General features: G+C 38.6%; 1 protein-coding gene across 2 annotated transcripts; it reads right to left on the minus strand.

Annotated features, from left to right (window-relative positions):
- Positions 1–540: 540 nt before the first annotated feature.
- On the minus strand, positions 541–9,519 carry GP9 (glycoprotein IX (platelet)). Of its 2 annotated transcripts, none has more exons than XM_014961372.1 (2): positions 9,490–9,519; positions 541–5,413 (listed from the first exon to the last, which is right to left on the minus strand). In XM_014961372.1, the coding sequence occupies exon 2, from the start codon at positions 5,404–5,406 to the stop codon at positions 4,780–4,782; it is 627 nt and encodes a 208-aa protein (XP_014816858.1). In that variant the 5' UTR covers positions 5,407–5,413; positions 9,490–9,519; the 3' UTR covers positions 541–4,779. The 2 variants fall into 2 exon arrangements, with proteins under 2 accessions (XP_014816858.1, XP_014816857.1); XM_014961371.1 differs by lacking the exon at positions 9,490–9,519 and adding an exon at positions 7,321–7,402.
- Positions 9,520–14,768: the final 5,249 nt, after the last annotated feature.

Raw genomic sequence — 14,768 nt, forward strand, 5'->3', positions numbered from 1 at the left:
AATCCAGTAATCCACTGTTATGAGAATCCAATACTCATCTTACTTCAATTGCACATACAGACATATATAAATTCTTTTTGCTTTCATGTTTCATTGGAGGGCATGTGAGACATATATGTGTTTGGGAAGGTACCTGAGCAGCTTGCTGTATATGGAAAACAGATTTTCATATTATTTATTTTTTTAAAAAAGCAAACCCAGTGATTTTCACCTCTGTTTCATGCTGACATCCTACATTGTGTGCCCTTTAATAAGGGTCCTTTATGTTTGTAGCCACCCTTTATTATACTAAAATTGCAGGCACTAGTCACTTCAGTATATTGCACTTGCTTTAGTGGGAATTATCCTGTTGTTCTAGGTATTATTTTTTTCCAATTGACGTATTAAATTAATGGAGCAGTGAAAAAAAAATAAAATCTGGGAGGATTTGCAGGAGGAGCAAAAAGCAGTAAGTTCCCTGATGCATGAACTCCATTATCCTGTTGTTCTAGATATTATTTTTTTTCCAGTTGATGTATTAAATTAATGGAACAGTGAAAAAAAAAAGAAAATCTGGGAGGATTTGCGGGAGGAGCAAAAGCAGTAAGTTCCCTGATGCATGAACTCAAACACTGGGTGTGGAATGAATTCTAACTGTAGAGCCCAGGCAGAAAGCAAGCATTGAGCTAAACAGTTGTTGTTCAGATTGAGCAACTCTTTTTGCTTCAATGTTAAGGAAATCTTGAGCATTTCAAGTGAAAAGGCGAGTCACCTACCATTCTGCTTAATAAATAAAGCCTGCAAATATTTTCCACATTAATGGAACTGCAGTTTACATAGAATTGCAGTTTATTGCAAATTCTACCCTGTGTATTAGTGAACTGTTGAAAAATAACTTTTTGTTCTTGCTCAGTCATTCTGGGTATGATTACTTGTCTTGCTAAATACTGAACCAAGGTTTTCAGTTGTAATTAATCCCAGTAATTATACATATGTTACCAAAGAGCATGAGAAGAGATATATTCACTAGTTTGCACTCTTGCAGGCATGATACAGGACTGCTTTCTGAGATCTTTGCAAACTCCTGAGGGAGTGCTGACTGCATGTTTCCCTTAGATAACTGATGTATTTTCCTGTCTTTGCACATTGTTACCAACTGCAGCATTATTTATGCACTTTGATGGAGTATATGGCTCAAGCAGGACATGGTGGCCTTGCCAGATAAAGGGTTGAATGTTGCTCTTGAGCCTTTAATTAGCAGTTCCAGCTTTCCCCTTTTCAGAGGTAGGTGGAGCTTTCCCTTTTTCAGAGAAAAGCCAAATGGTTCAATAGTGATAAATACAACACTTTTTAAAGTGTAATGTGAAATACTGCCAAAGAGGAGATTCCCTCTTCATTCCTCTTACGGGGTCAGAAGACATGTTCTCTCAAATACTTTTTTTCCCCTGTATTCTCTGTGTCTTATTTAGTGTGTTGGTTGGTATAAGCAGAAATGTTTGCTAATTGCTATTTTTTTTTCTGTTTGTACAATTAAAGCGGTTTATTATTTTATCTACCCTAGCAAACCTTCAAGATGACAGTGTTCCAATGCACAGTTACAACTTCATGCACTTCACCTGCACATTGAATGTTGTTTTGGTACAGGCCATGGTCTGTAACTATTCACGTTCACTGGGCTGCATGGCCTGGGTTTTATGGCAGGATTGAAAACGTGTATCTGGGCTTTATAGGCACAACAGAGAGTGATAAGCTTTTAGTGTTAAAGATTTATTTTATTTTGGGGAAACAAGAAATATCATTTAGGAAACTCTCCATCAGAGATCTCAGAGTGCATTTCTTCTACGATATTCCGCATTATTACAAAATGATGGTTGCCTTTTAAAAAATTGAAAAGCTCAGCAGAGCAAAAATATTCTAAAATTGTCTAAGTGCACACACCACCGTGTTCCTGTGTATTTCTCTGAAATTCTCTCCCGCAGAGGTTATTTAAGTAGAATAACATTTAATAAAGCCAGGGAAATTCTGAGTGTTTGTGCTCACCTGATGGAAATGTACACGTAAATCTGAAGACACAATTTTACTCAGGTCTGCACGGGAGCGTGATGCAGCCTTCCTGAGCCCTGCTCTTTCTAGGTTACATGGTTCATCTCCTGCCGCAGGGATGCGACACTGTAAAAAGCCAATTCTGTGCTGCACGTTGAGTTCCTCATGGTGAAGAGTGCGATGTGCAATTGAAGACGGTAGGGTGGGATATTCCTGCTGCTGTGGGGTGTGGAAGGGCTGCTCCGCTGGCACAGACTGAGCTCCTCAGGGATGTTGCTGGTGCTCAGTAAGGATGTCCCTGTGATGCGCTGCCATTGTGGGCTCTCACTTCGTGGCTTGTCCCACCATAAATTTTGCAGGTGACCAAAGCGAATAGAATGGTTGTAATGGTTTAGGTGTCACGTACAGTTCTGTTAAAATAGTTCTCATTTCAGGTAGCGCCTACCAATTTGAAAAAATGCCCAATGTTGGTTAAGCTGTAGAATTCACTATGGCATTTGACGAGGTGTTTTTGTGTTTCCACTGTTTGATTTTGAGTCTTGTTTCTAGTCTGATGTTCTAATTTCTGGTCCCAGCCCTTTGTTAACAAATTTATCTTCATGTAGATTCATACAAGCTGTCATCTTGTCATTCCTTAAATTCCTCTTTATTAAATGAAGTTGATCAAGTTCCTTTTAAGATATATTCTCCAATCCTTTATTTACATTACTGTGTTTTTTCTGATTCTTCTGCATCTGATTCTTCCTCATCTGTAGACATTGATACTAGATTATTGTAGTTTGTCTAAACATGGAAGTAAATAAATCTTTCTATCCCTAAATGCTATTCCCTCTTTTAACAAGAGAAGATCACATTAGCCCTTTGCTGCAATGTTGTACATGGGAGATCATTCTTACCAGATTATTTGCTTTCTCTGAATTGAGTCCTCAACCCATCTTTTGTCTCTAGATGTACAATCTTGCTTTCGATTTCTTGGCACTCCGAGTAACCCACTGCTCTTTGCATTTATGACTTCTCTCTTCTTTTTCCCCACTATGTATCATTTGCAGACTTTAACATTGCAATGGGTGTATTATCTCTCAGATCATTAATTCGTTTACAGCACAGGGAGAATATCTGACTCTTCCTTTCCTTTTCTCAATCTAAAGCCCCATGCTACACTACGTTATAAATTGTGTAACCCTCTACCCATGGCTCATGTCCTTTCCCCAAATCTGTCTGCGCTTCAGAGGTTCTTCCAGCAGTTCCACTGTACTTGGTGGCCGTTCCTTGTGTCACAGAGAGGGGCAAGTGGCTCATCCTGAATTGGCATCAATTTAGGTTGACAAGTGGTGGTGTCTCAGATTGGCCTGTCCCTGCTAGTGCAGGAGAGTGAGCGGACTAACAGTTAAGATACATTCCAGACAGCAACACGTCTCTTCTAAAGCTGCTTGAGAACGGTGCCAGCAGTCAGCATGGACAGTTTGGCTCTGTATCACTGGAGTGGCAGTGGCAAGAGGGACCTGGGAATGTCCCTGTGAAGCTTCTGCTGCCTTGGATTTGAGTGTTTGTGGCTAGGAACGAGTCTCATCTTATTGAAGTGACAGCACATTTTTGGTAATGGCAAAATCACCTATTGGAAGAAAGCTAACCCCAGCTTCGCTTGGGGTATTTTGTGCTTTAACAAGGAACCCCACTCATCACAAGGTGCTAGGTAAGGATCCAAGCAGTCTTTGGTGTCTTCAGCAGATAACCTCTAATGCCTGGCTCAGGTTTGGGGCTAGGCAGAGCATTTGCAAAATGTCTCCTAAATTGATCTGCCCACAGTAGTATTAAGTGTAGGAGACCTTCAGAGATCTCCCAACTACCTTTACCAGACCAGGCAGGGTGACAGCATGAATTGTTGTTCTTGGAGCCTTGTGAATTACCAGGTTAGGGAGAAAACAGTACGTTTGAGTCACCACAACAATTTTTCTATGAGGATAGAGGACACAAAAAGGCAAGAGAGTACATCCTCTTCAAAGCTGTTGCAGAAAATCTAGTGTATCAAATATCAGTAGTAAAACTGGAAGACAAACTGTAAAAATTTCTTAGGTTTTTAATATGAAAAGTGTAGAAATGTGAAAGAAATCAAAATTGGATGAGTGCGAGTCTTTAATAAACATCCATTATTTCAATTACTCTTAGAATTTTTTTTCGTGTTCACCCTCTATGAAATTCAACAATATCTAAAATAGTTTTTACGGATTATATTCTCATTACCAGTCCATCTTTGAGCATATTCAATAAGGGATGCATTCACTTTGCTGGCAGGAAATTCCTGAAGGTGAGGAAGAGATGCTTGAAATTGTTTGCACACAAGAGTGGTCCTACCAAGCCCATTGGGACAGCGTGAGGGGGTAACGGGTTGCGAACACAACTTCTGAATGAGAAAAGAATTGCTGAAATAATACAAATGGTGTTCATCTCCATATCTTAAGAAGTGTAGGATTTGGGGATGTAGATCATCTTGCTGTAAGAGCTGAGAATTCAGCAGAAAAATGCTAAGTTAAATGATTTTTAAAAATTTAGAAGCTGCTTTTCATATGAGTAGATGGCAGCAGAATGAAACTCGCCTGTTGATACTTATTTTTGAAAGGAAATGACATGAAACTTGCCTATCTGAGGACCCAGCTTTTGAGCCCTTGGACCTGTTTATGGCATGTTCACCATTAAAACCATGCGGTTTTGTGGTAGAATAGTTTGCTGTTTCTGTTCAAGCTCGTGGTAGGGAACAGCTCACAGTATCTTGTGGTTTTTGGAGGTGTGCCTCCCCAGCAGTCGGCCCTTACAGTGATATAGGCTTAGGTTTATTTGGCAGACCAGCTTTTTGGAGAATTTCAGTGCCCATGCTACTAAAATCAGGGCAATTATTGCTCCAGCAATTAAAATGAGGTCTCGCCAAAAGAACTCGAGACACTTGATTGGGAGAAGCCTCTTACAAACCCCCAGCTCGTTCCCAGTCAGCTGCCTCAAGGCCTTCATCCTCACGGGAGCTGGGCTCGCGCATCTGGTGCTCTCAAGAGAGGGTGCCGAGATGTCTTCTAACCAGAGTTTTAGGTACAGGATGTGACAGTCACAGTTCCAAGGGTTGTCAAATACCCTCACTTCCTCCAGGCCGTGCAAGCTGTCCAGGGCACCGGGAGGAACCGAGGTCAGGCTGTTGTTGTGTAGATAAAGCCTCTTGGTGCTACTGGGCAAGGCCGGCAGTTCCCTCAGCCTCCTCGAGCTGCAGTCTACCAGCAAACCCTTCATCTCCCCCAGAGACTTACAGTAGCAGGAGGGAGGACAGACTTCAGCTCGGGTCATGTGGAACAGCAATGACAGGGCAAAGCCCGCAACAGCGATGAATTCTGTCTTGTTCATGCTTCAACTGCCCAGAGAATAAGAATAACACTCTGATAAGTATGATTCAGTAGCATGGTTCTAAATGCAGAACCAGAACACAGCTATTTCTTTCTCAGGATTACTCGTGAGGTTTAGGTTTTTGGAAGAAGATTTTATCTTGCTTTATTTCCCACAGAGCCATTCTTCCTAACATCAAGTACCAGAAATACAACTGGGAAAGAGCACAGTGCTTCCATTTTGTCTCTAGTTCAATGCTTTTACCTCATAATTGTACAAAATATATTATTGTTCAAAGTTCTGGAGCGGAATGTCACCAGAAGATGATGGTAAAAACTAGGTTAGTTTTAGGCAAAGATTTTGATTCTGTTTCTATATCTTCATAGGTCTAGTGTTAAAATTGCGTGTTGAAGTCAGTTTTCAGAACCGGCCTTAAGGGATTGAAAATTGTCTAAAAATCTTCTTTCTGAAAGTATGAAGATTCTAACCAAGAAGTACATATTTTAATATGACAAAAAGCACTTTTTTGCTAAATTGTAGCTTCATGCATCTCTGAGAACACAGAGTTTAAGATTTGGGTGAATACAGAATTGGAAGTTTTGCATATCTGGTACTTATCTTTTAAGGATTAAATAACTGTGCTTTGACCTAGCAGGTAATTATCCTTTTTGCTACATAATTCCCACTTCTGCAGAGTGAATCCCACTAGACTTCCATTTTATTGCCTTATACTTGCTATTTTAAAACCTCTAGAGCTATTCCTACTACTACTTACACTACTAGTCATACTTCCTACTACTTCTCTGCATTTAAAAATACATAGCTAGCCGCGGACCAGATTGGGATTTGTAATACAAACTGGGGAACTTCCAGTCTTGAAACCATCTTTCTTTATGATTTAAATACATCCCACAATTAAAATGTATTTTCTTCTTTTTTTTTTTTTTTTCAAATTCATTTGGAATAAGTAAGTACTGTAGCAAAAATATCTGACTGTATATTGTCTTGGATATTACTTGGAGAATGGCAGATACTGTAAAAAGTGTTGGGTTTTTATACACTATACACTTAAAGAAAATTCCTTTTTATCTGAAGAAGGTGAAAATAGTTGTGTAACTTCATTTGCAGACAAGCATTAGAAGAAAATTGAGTATGATTTTAAAATTGGGCTGGACAAAGCATGACAAAGAGCAAGTAGGTAGAACCTCTTAACAACAACAAATACAGAGTAAAAAAGTTTTTTACCTTCTAAGGCAATAAGGAGCTTAAATTATACTAAAGCAGAATGGAGTTTGGAAAAAAATTACTTCAAAATAATGTTTTCAAGTATAGAGGTATTTTAGAACTAAAAAAAAGTCTTCCTCTTAAAAATTTAAAATAAGCTGAGACTATTTTTTTTCTAGAAGTTTCATTTTATAAAAACTAAAATTGTAGGGAAAATGGATTGATTTAAGTTAATTTCCTTCAGTTTTCTTACAAGGATTGTGTAATTAGCTTTTCAAAATAAAGTTAGACAGCTTTATTTTCAAAATAAAGTTAGACAGATTCCTGATCTAAATATTTTATATCCTATATTTTGGAATGGATCAAAGTTACATAAAATTATGAACTTTGTCACAGAGGAGATGAAATATTAATCTTAACAATCTCCTATGTCTTTGTTAGCGAATAGTTTGAATATCTTTGGTCTGAATTTAGGTACTCATCTGTTATTTTTCAAGAAATCTACTAGAGCTAGTTTTTTCCAAGTGGACATCTTAAAAGGACAGACTATGTCATCTGACTGAAAAAAAATATTTAAGCAATGTCTCTAGAAAAGATAGGTTCTTCTGGTTTAGTATACGAACAGCAAGACATTCCCAATCAAATAGGTATAAGGACTGTAGCAAAAATGCAGAAAGGAGTAGTTTGTGAGATGCCTCACTAACAACTTACCCTTATTTGTTCCCTCTTGATGCCTTTCCCTCTGCTTGGTGAGGTGCTGGAGTGCAGACAGCAACTGGAGCTGGCTTTGTAGAGTCACTGAGGAAATGTGTTAAAGAAGATGAGCTTGTTCCTGCGCATAATAGGAAACCGTTCCCACTGGGAGATGCTCTATAAGGTTGATGTGTTGAGGCATTTTTGTATTTTCTGCAGACAAGAGGAAATACTTTTGAATTTTTTTTTATTGATGATATATTTTTCCCATTAAGCATGACAATGTCTGGAAAACCTAAAATGACTCATCTGAAATCTAGTGGGGTTTTTCTCAGCTGTAATAATCTGCAGGTATAAAAGTTAGCTTGAGCTTCTGCTGCTGACGCATGCAAGCCCCAGCAAGGTGACAAGGGAGGTAGAGTTAGCCCATGAAATAAAGTCCTTCTGTTTTAGTCAAGGCCAGGTGTGTTTGATATCTGCCTTTCCACTGATTAAGTAAAATTTGTAAAAGCACCCCATAGCATCAAAACAACTGATATTAGTCAGATGAGATCAACTTCTATTAGATGAGATCACTAAGGGATAAAGAAATATTAATGCCATTACATTGAAGTAGTTGTGAAAAGTCACCCAAAATACAGTATGTAATTCTGCTCACCCATATTCAAAAAGACTATGCCAACAAGTGAAAGGAAGGTCTCTGTGATGATTAGGGATTTGGAGAACCTTATGACTCTAACTAAGAAGTACACATTTTTATGTAGCAAAAAGTTCTTTTTTGCTGCCTTATAGCTTCATGCATCTCTGAGAACACAGAGTTTAAGATTTGGGTGAATACAGAATTGGAAGTTTTGCATATCTGGTACTTATCTTTTAAGGATTAAATAACTGTGCTTTGACCTAGCAGGTAATTATCCTTTTTGCTACATAATTCCCACTTCTGCAGAGTGAATCCCACTAGACTTCCATTTTATTGCCTTATACTTGCTATTTTAAAACCTCTAGAGCTATTCCTACTACTACTTACACTACTAGTCATACTTCCTACTACTTCTCTGCATTTAAAAATACATAGCTAGCCGCGGACCAGATTGGGATTTGTAATACAAACTGGGGAACTTCCAGTCTTGAAACCATCTTTCTTTATGATTTAAATACATCCCACAATTAAAATGTATTTTCTTCTTTTTTTTTTTTTTTTCAAATTCATTTGGAATAAGTAAGTACTGTAGCAAAAATATCTGACTGTATATTGTCTTGGATATTACTTGGAGAATGGCAGATACTGTAAAAAGTGTTGGGTTTTTATACACTATACACTTAAAGAAAATTCCTTTTTATCTGAAGAAGGTGAAAATAGTTGTGTAACTTCATTTGCAGACAAGCATTAGAAGAAAATTGAGTATGATTTTAAAATTGGGCTGGACAAAGCATGACAAAGAGCAAGTAGGTAGAACCTCTTAACAACAACAAATACAGAGTAAAAAAGTTTTTTACCTTCTAAGGCAATAAGGAGCTTAAATTATACTAAAGCAGAATGGAGTTTGGAAAAAAATTACTTCAAAATAATGTTTTCAAGTATAGAGGTATTTTAGAACTAAAAAAAAGTCTTCCTCTTAAAAATTTAAAATAAGCTGAGACTATTTTTTTTCTAGAAGTTTCATTTTATAAAAACTAAAATTGTAGGGAAAATGGATTGATTTAAGTTAATTTCCTTCAGTTTTCTTACAAGGATTGTGTAATTAGCTTTTCAAAATAAAGTTAGACAGCTTTATTTTCAAAATAAAGTTAGACAGATTCCTGATCTAAATATTTTATATCCTATATTTTGGAATGGATCAAAGTTACATAAAATTATGAACTTTGTCACAGAGGAGATGAAATATTAATCTTAACAATCTCCTATGTCTTTGTTAGCGAATAGTTTGAATATCTTTGGTCTGAATTTAGGTACTCATCTGTTATTTTTCAAGAAATCTACTAGAGCTAGTTTTTTCCAAGTGGACATCTTAAAAGGACAGACTATGTCATCTGACTGAAAAAAAATATTTAAGCAATGTCTCTAGAAAAGATAGGTTCTTCTGGTTTAGTATACGAACAGCAAGACATTCCCAATCAAATAGGTATAAGGACTGTAGCAAAAATGCAGAAAGGAGTAGTTTGTGAGATGCCTCACTAACAACTTACCCTTATTTGTTCCCTCTTGATGCCTTTCCCTCTGCTTGGTGAGGTGCTGGAGTGCAGACAGCAACTGGAGCTGGCTTTGTAGAGTCACTGAGGAAATGTGTTAAAGAAGATGAGCTTGTTCCTGCGCATAATAGGAAACCGTTCCCACTGGGAGATGCTCTATAAGGTTGATGTGTTGAGGCATTTTTGTATTTTCTGCAGACAAGAGGAAATACTTTTGAATTTTTTTTTATTGATGATATATTTTTCCCATTAAGCATGACAATGTCTGGAAAACCTAAAATGACTCATCTGAAATCTAGTGGGGTTTTTCTCAGCTGTAATAATCTGCAGGTATAAAAGTTAGCTTGAGCTTCTGCTGCTGAGGCATGCAAGCCCCAGCAAGGTGACAAGGGAGGTAGAGTTAGCCCATGAAATAAAGTCCTTCTGTTTTAGTCAAGGCCAGGTGTGTTTGATATCTGCCTTTCCACTGATTAAGTAAAATTTGTAAAAGCACCCCATAGCATCAAAACAACTGATATTAGTCAGATGAGATCAACTTCTATTAGATGAGATCACTAAGGGATAAAGAAATATTAATGCCATTACATTGAAGTAGTTGTGAAAAGTCACCCAAAATACAGTATGTAATTCTGCTCACCCATATTCAAAAAGACTATGCCAACAAGTGAAAGGAAGGTCTCTGTGATGATTAGGGATTTGGAGAACCTTATGAGAGCAACCTGTACCTGCAATGTGGAGCAATGCAGAAATACTTGACCGAAGCAGCACCTTGACACCACCTTGGGTGTGAAGAAGGGTACATGTATATGGATCAGTGGATCAATTCCTATTTTGGTTCTTGTGATACTTTCTGGTATATAATTTCTTTGTAATCTCCTAGTTTGGTGTGGAGTTCAGAACTGACTTCAGAATAGTTGGGGAAGATGTACTGGGAGAGGCTCCCTGTCATGGTTAGCGCAGCCTAAAGCACAGGGACTTTCTTCCCAGCCTTTTTTCCTGGTCACGACAGCCGTGTACAGCTCAAAAGAGGACTATGGTCCTGCAAATTTCTTCACACTCAAGCTGCTGAAAAATGTCAACTGTTGAATAATAGCTATATGACATCTTAGAACATAACATCCTCTGTGTGTATTTGGCTGGAAAGCCAGTAATTCAGGGTGATACAAGTTTATTGTATACATATATCTGTTCCTGTAAGTAAAGAATGCCATGTTTGAGTAACAGAAAACAAAAGTAGGATTTTATTTTCACATCTCTTGTTGTTGTTGTTTCTTTAATGTGAAATTTGGAATAAAATTCAAATAAGTTTTCCTTTCCTTTAGCTACCAAACACAAACACTTTAGAATTAAGATAGCAGTTGACTTTTGGAAGTTGTGCGTTGTGGATCCAATGTTTAATTCAGGCCAGCTCTTGTTTAGTGACTTGTTTTGGGGACAGGCTTTGAGCTGTGTTCTGCATCTGGAAATGAAACCCAGGTGAGTTTCAGATGTTGCAGATGTGCAGTGGAGTCCTGCTTCTGAGCTGTTGTTTGAGCATGCTGTTCTTGGGGGGAAGGGACATTTAATTTTTTTTCTGATAGTAATTCTTATTGTTTAATTTTTATTATATTTAAATCACTTTTCTTCGTTAAGTCTAACCAATTACCAGTAGCCTGAAGTTTGTTAGGAACTTCCTTAAGAAAATGACCTAATGTGTATCTCTGCCCTTTAGTACTTTAAAAGATAATTTAGACAGTGCTGGAGGGAGAAGACAAAGATACTTCAAACCCTGTTTGAATTTTGATCTTTTCTATAAGATGAGGAAAGTGATTCTTCCGTTGTTGAAATGAACAGTCCATCTGCCTGTCAGATGTTCCACAGCTGGACCTGTGGGTGGACTGCTAATAGTGGGAAGATCCTTCTTTCTTAGGGACTGTTTAATTTCTTTTCAAAGTACATCACTAGACCATGACTGTCTGTCTGCCCTCATGCCAGTTTCCTGTGTCATGCCATCTATGCCATGTCTTAAGGAATGGTGCCACACAGAATAAAACATTACCTGTCAGTATATACTGAAATTCCAGTATCTGAAAATTCCAGTATGTGAAGGGGACCTACGAGAAGCTGGAGAGAGACATTTTACAAGGGCATGTAGTCATAGGAGGAGGGGTAATGGCTTCAAACTGGAAGAGATAAGATTTAGATGAGATCCTAGGAAGAACTTCTTTGCTGTGAGGGTGGTGAGAGCCTGGCCCAGGTTGCCCAGAGAAGCTGTGGCTGCCCCATCCCTGGAGGGGTTCAAGGCCAGGTTGGAGGGGGCTTGGAGCAACCTGGGCTGGTGGGAGGTGTCCCTGCCCAGGGCAGGGGGTTGGAACTCGATGATCTTTAAGGTCCCTTCCACCCCAAATCATTCTATTATTCTATGACATCAAATGCTGCATCTTTTCACACTGAAACATACGCAAAATATTTGGAATCCTCCGGAGTGCATACTCCAATTCTGTGCCATGGGTCATCCTCCCAAAGGGAGTCCTTGTGTTCCTCTGGTTGCTGTGTCACATGTGGCTGGAGAAGCAGCTGCTCAGGCCGAGTCCCTCAATCTGTTACTTGTGATGAGGACTGGGGGCCAGTTCCTTCCCCTCTCTGTGGAGGTGAATGTGTGCAGGGGATATCTGGCAGAAGCAAAGCTTGAAATACAAGACACTTGCATATATCATTTTAGGGCTATAGCTTTTTGTAGGCCAAATGAGGATTCTTCATTTAAGAGGATTTATTAAGAGCCAATTTGAAAAAAAACAAAACAAAACCTGGTATAATCTTGTTATAGTCTGAGAATATATTTTCCATAGAGTGTATCTATTTGAACATTTTGTGAATGAGGGAGGCTCTGCTTGGCTCCCCAGTGGAGAGGTATTTCTGAATGCTCTTGATTCCCAAACAAACCCTCTCCCGCTGCCTTACTCCCTGGAAGCACGTTTATCTGGGTCAGTTTTCTTTGGAGGCCTTGACTTTTCCAGTCAGTTATGTGGGTGCTGCTTCTGGTTGCTTATACAGGGAGAGAAAAAGTGTTGAAGGGAGATGACTCGTTTCCTTGCAGTTAAGAATAAAAACTGCAAGTTAAAGATAAATGAGCAGATCAAACACATGACCTGCGAAGAGGAAATTCAGGCAGAATATGCCATTATTTTTTTATGGATGATTTTAAGGAGTTATAGTCATTTATTGCTGTCACTGACCTGTTCTTGACCTAGAAAGACAGAAGTCTTTCTCAAGCACTATTTCCATTTCCAGTGCTGAAAAAGCTTGCCACATCACATTGTCAATAGGCGGCAGAAGTGCTTCTCATTTAATTTCTATCACCTTGATTAAATCTGTTCTTTCATGTTTTCAGATAGGTTGGTGAGAACAGGCTAACCAAACTATTTCTTTATAATTGGGTGTGAGTCACTGGTAATTCATGAATTATACAAATAAGCAAGTAAGCAAAAAGAAGGAAAAAAAAAGATCAATCGTGAAATTCATTCACACATCAAGGATTATTGCCTGCAGAAATGAACTAAAGAAAATCTGTGGTTTCTCTCACATCAGGAGTTATTTGAGTTATTGTTGCCCCAGGGCCAAAATACTCCTATTATGTACTGCACCCCAGAGAACTAGCCAGCTAAAGCCTTTTTAGTATTTATACAAAGGACTCTGATTTTCATTCTGTCCATTTTCTACTTATTGCATTGTTTCCCACTCCACCTTTATTGTGGTTTTACCTGGTTTAATTTTGCCTCTGTCAAATCAAATATCCCGTTTCCTTGGAAGATTATTACACAGGCAGATAAACTCTTATCTCTCCTAAATTGCGCTCCACCCATTTTATCAAATAATTCTTTCTCCTCCCACCATTCTTATAAAAAATCTCCCTCCTGGCTGTTTGCACTATTCAAAACTGCACATAGTTGCTGTGTGATCATCAGCTATTGCTTCTCTTTCCACTTGGTGTCAGTCAAGTTATTTTTTTGTTAAACGTTGGGCATACACCTGTGAATCAGCCTTTAGACATAATGTATCAATCTGAAATAATTGTCTGAAAGACTGAAATATTCTATTCTTTTAGGATATTACCTGTTCCAAGATAAAAATGCAACAGATGGACAAAGTGTGTGTATTAAGTGATCTGTCTAAATGAGATGGCTAATCCCATATTTGTGTTTTATGGAACTCTTAGGGTCTTGCATTCTATTCTTTTAGGATATTAGCTTTTTTTTTCCAAGATAAAAATGTAACAGATGGACAAAATGTGTGTATTAAGTGATCTGTCTAAATCAGATGGCTAATCCCAGATTTGTGTTTTATGGAACTCTTAGGGTCTTGAGCCTGTTAACAAAAAGAAATATTCATAGACGATGGATTCAGACTGTCCTCAGGAAAATATGAATACCATTTATGCTAAGTTGTAACAGTGCTAAAGTGCACATGGGGAAACTTCTAGAGGGAATCTCTAAAAGCATCATTAGAAGACCACTGTGAGAGAGTGCCCCACAGTTCCCTGCACTCCCAGTTCAGTTACTGAGCTTTGAAGGTGCTCCTGGGAACCTCCCCATCCTGACAGCAGTCGGTGTTTCTGAGGTGCATTTTGTGAGCTGGTACGATGTTGTTGCCCTCATGGGAAGTGCTGGGCTTGGTAAATGGAGTCAGCAGTGCCCCCCTCTGCCTTGCTTGCTTTGCCGAGTCAAATGTTTTGCTCTAATGAAAAGTAATTAGTTTTCTAGCTCTTTATGCGCAGTCACTGTTATTCAAACTACAATACTGTGTTTCAGTCAAGCAATTACAACACAACGCTGCATTTTTGCGAATGTTTTATTTAGGATCAGAATTGAGCTGTCAGAGCAAATCTCATGATCTTCCTCATTTTCTCTGCGTGCCTTTTAGATAAAACTGAACTGCAATATTCACTCTGGAAATACATCTGATTTGTTCCAGGTGCTAATGGAGGTTCACAATTTGGGACCAGACCAAAGATAGTCCAAAATAGTGGCCTCTCCCCACGTATTTATGGTTGGATGTGGTGTCCTCACTTCCAGATTGTGTCACTGCCCTGATCCAGCTTTTTGGGCCATTCTGTTGGTACAGACATTGTCAGTGAGACAACCAGAGATCTGTCCTTAACTGACCCTAGTTTGAACACCCTGGTAGCTGTGCAGTCAAGTCTGCTAAAGGTGTTTCAGCATCTTTACCAGGTTACTGTGCAATAGCTGCAGTAGGATTGTGAAATGCATGAGATGAAGTAGCAATCCGAGTTTTGCGGT

The sequence above is a fragment of the Calidris pugnax genome, unplaced genomic scaffold, assembly GCF_001431845.1.
Source record: "Calidris pugnax isolate Ruff unplaced genomic scaffold, ASM143184v1 scaffold615, whole genome shotgun sequence".
Lineage (NCBI taxonomy): Eukaryota > Metazoa > Chordata > Aves > Charadriiformes > Scolopacidae > Calidris > Calidris pugnax.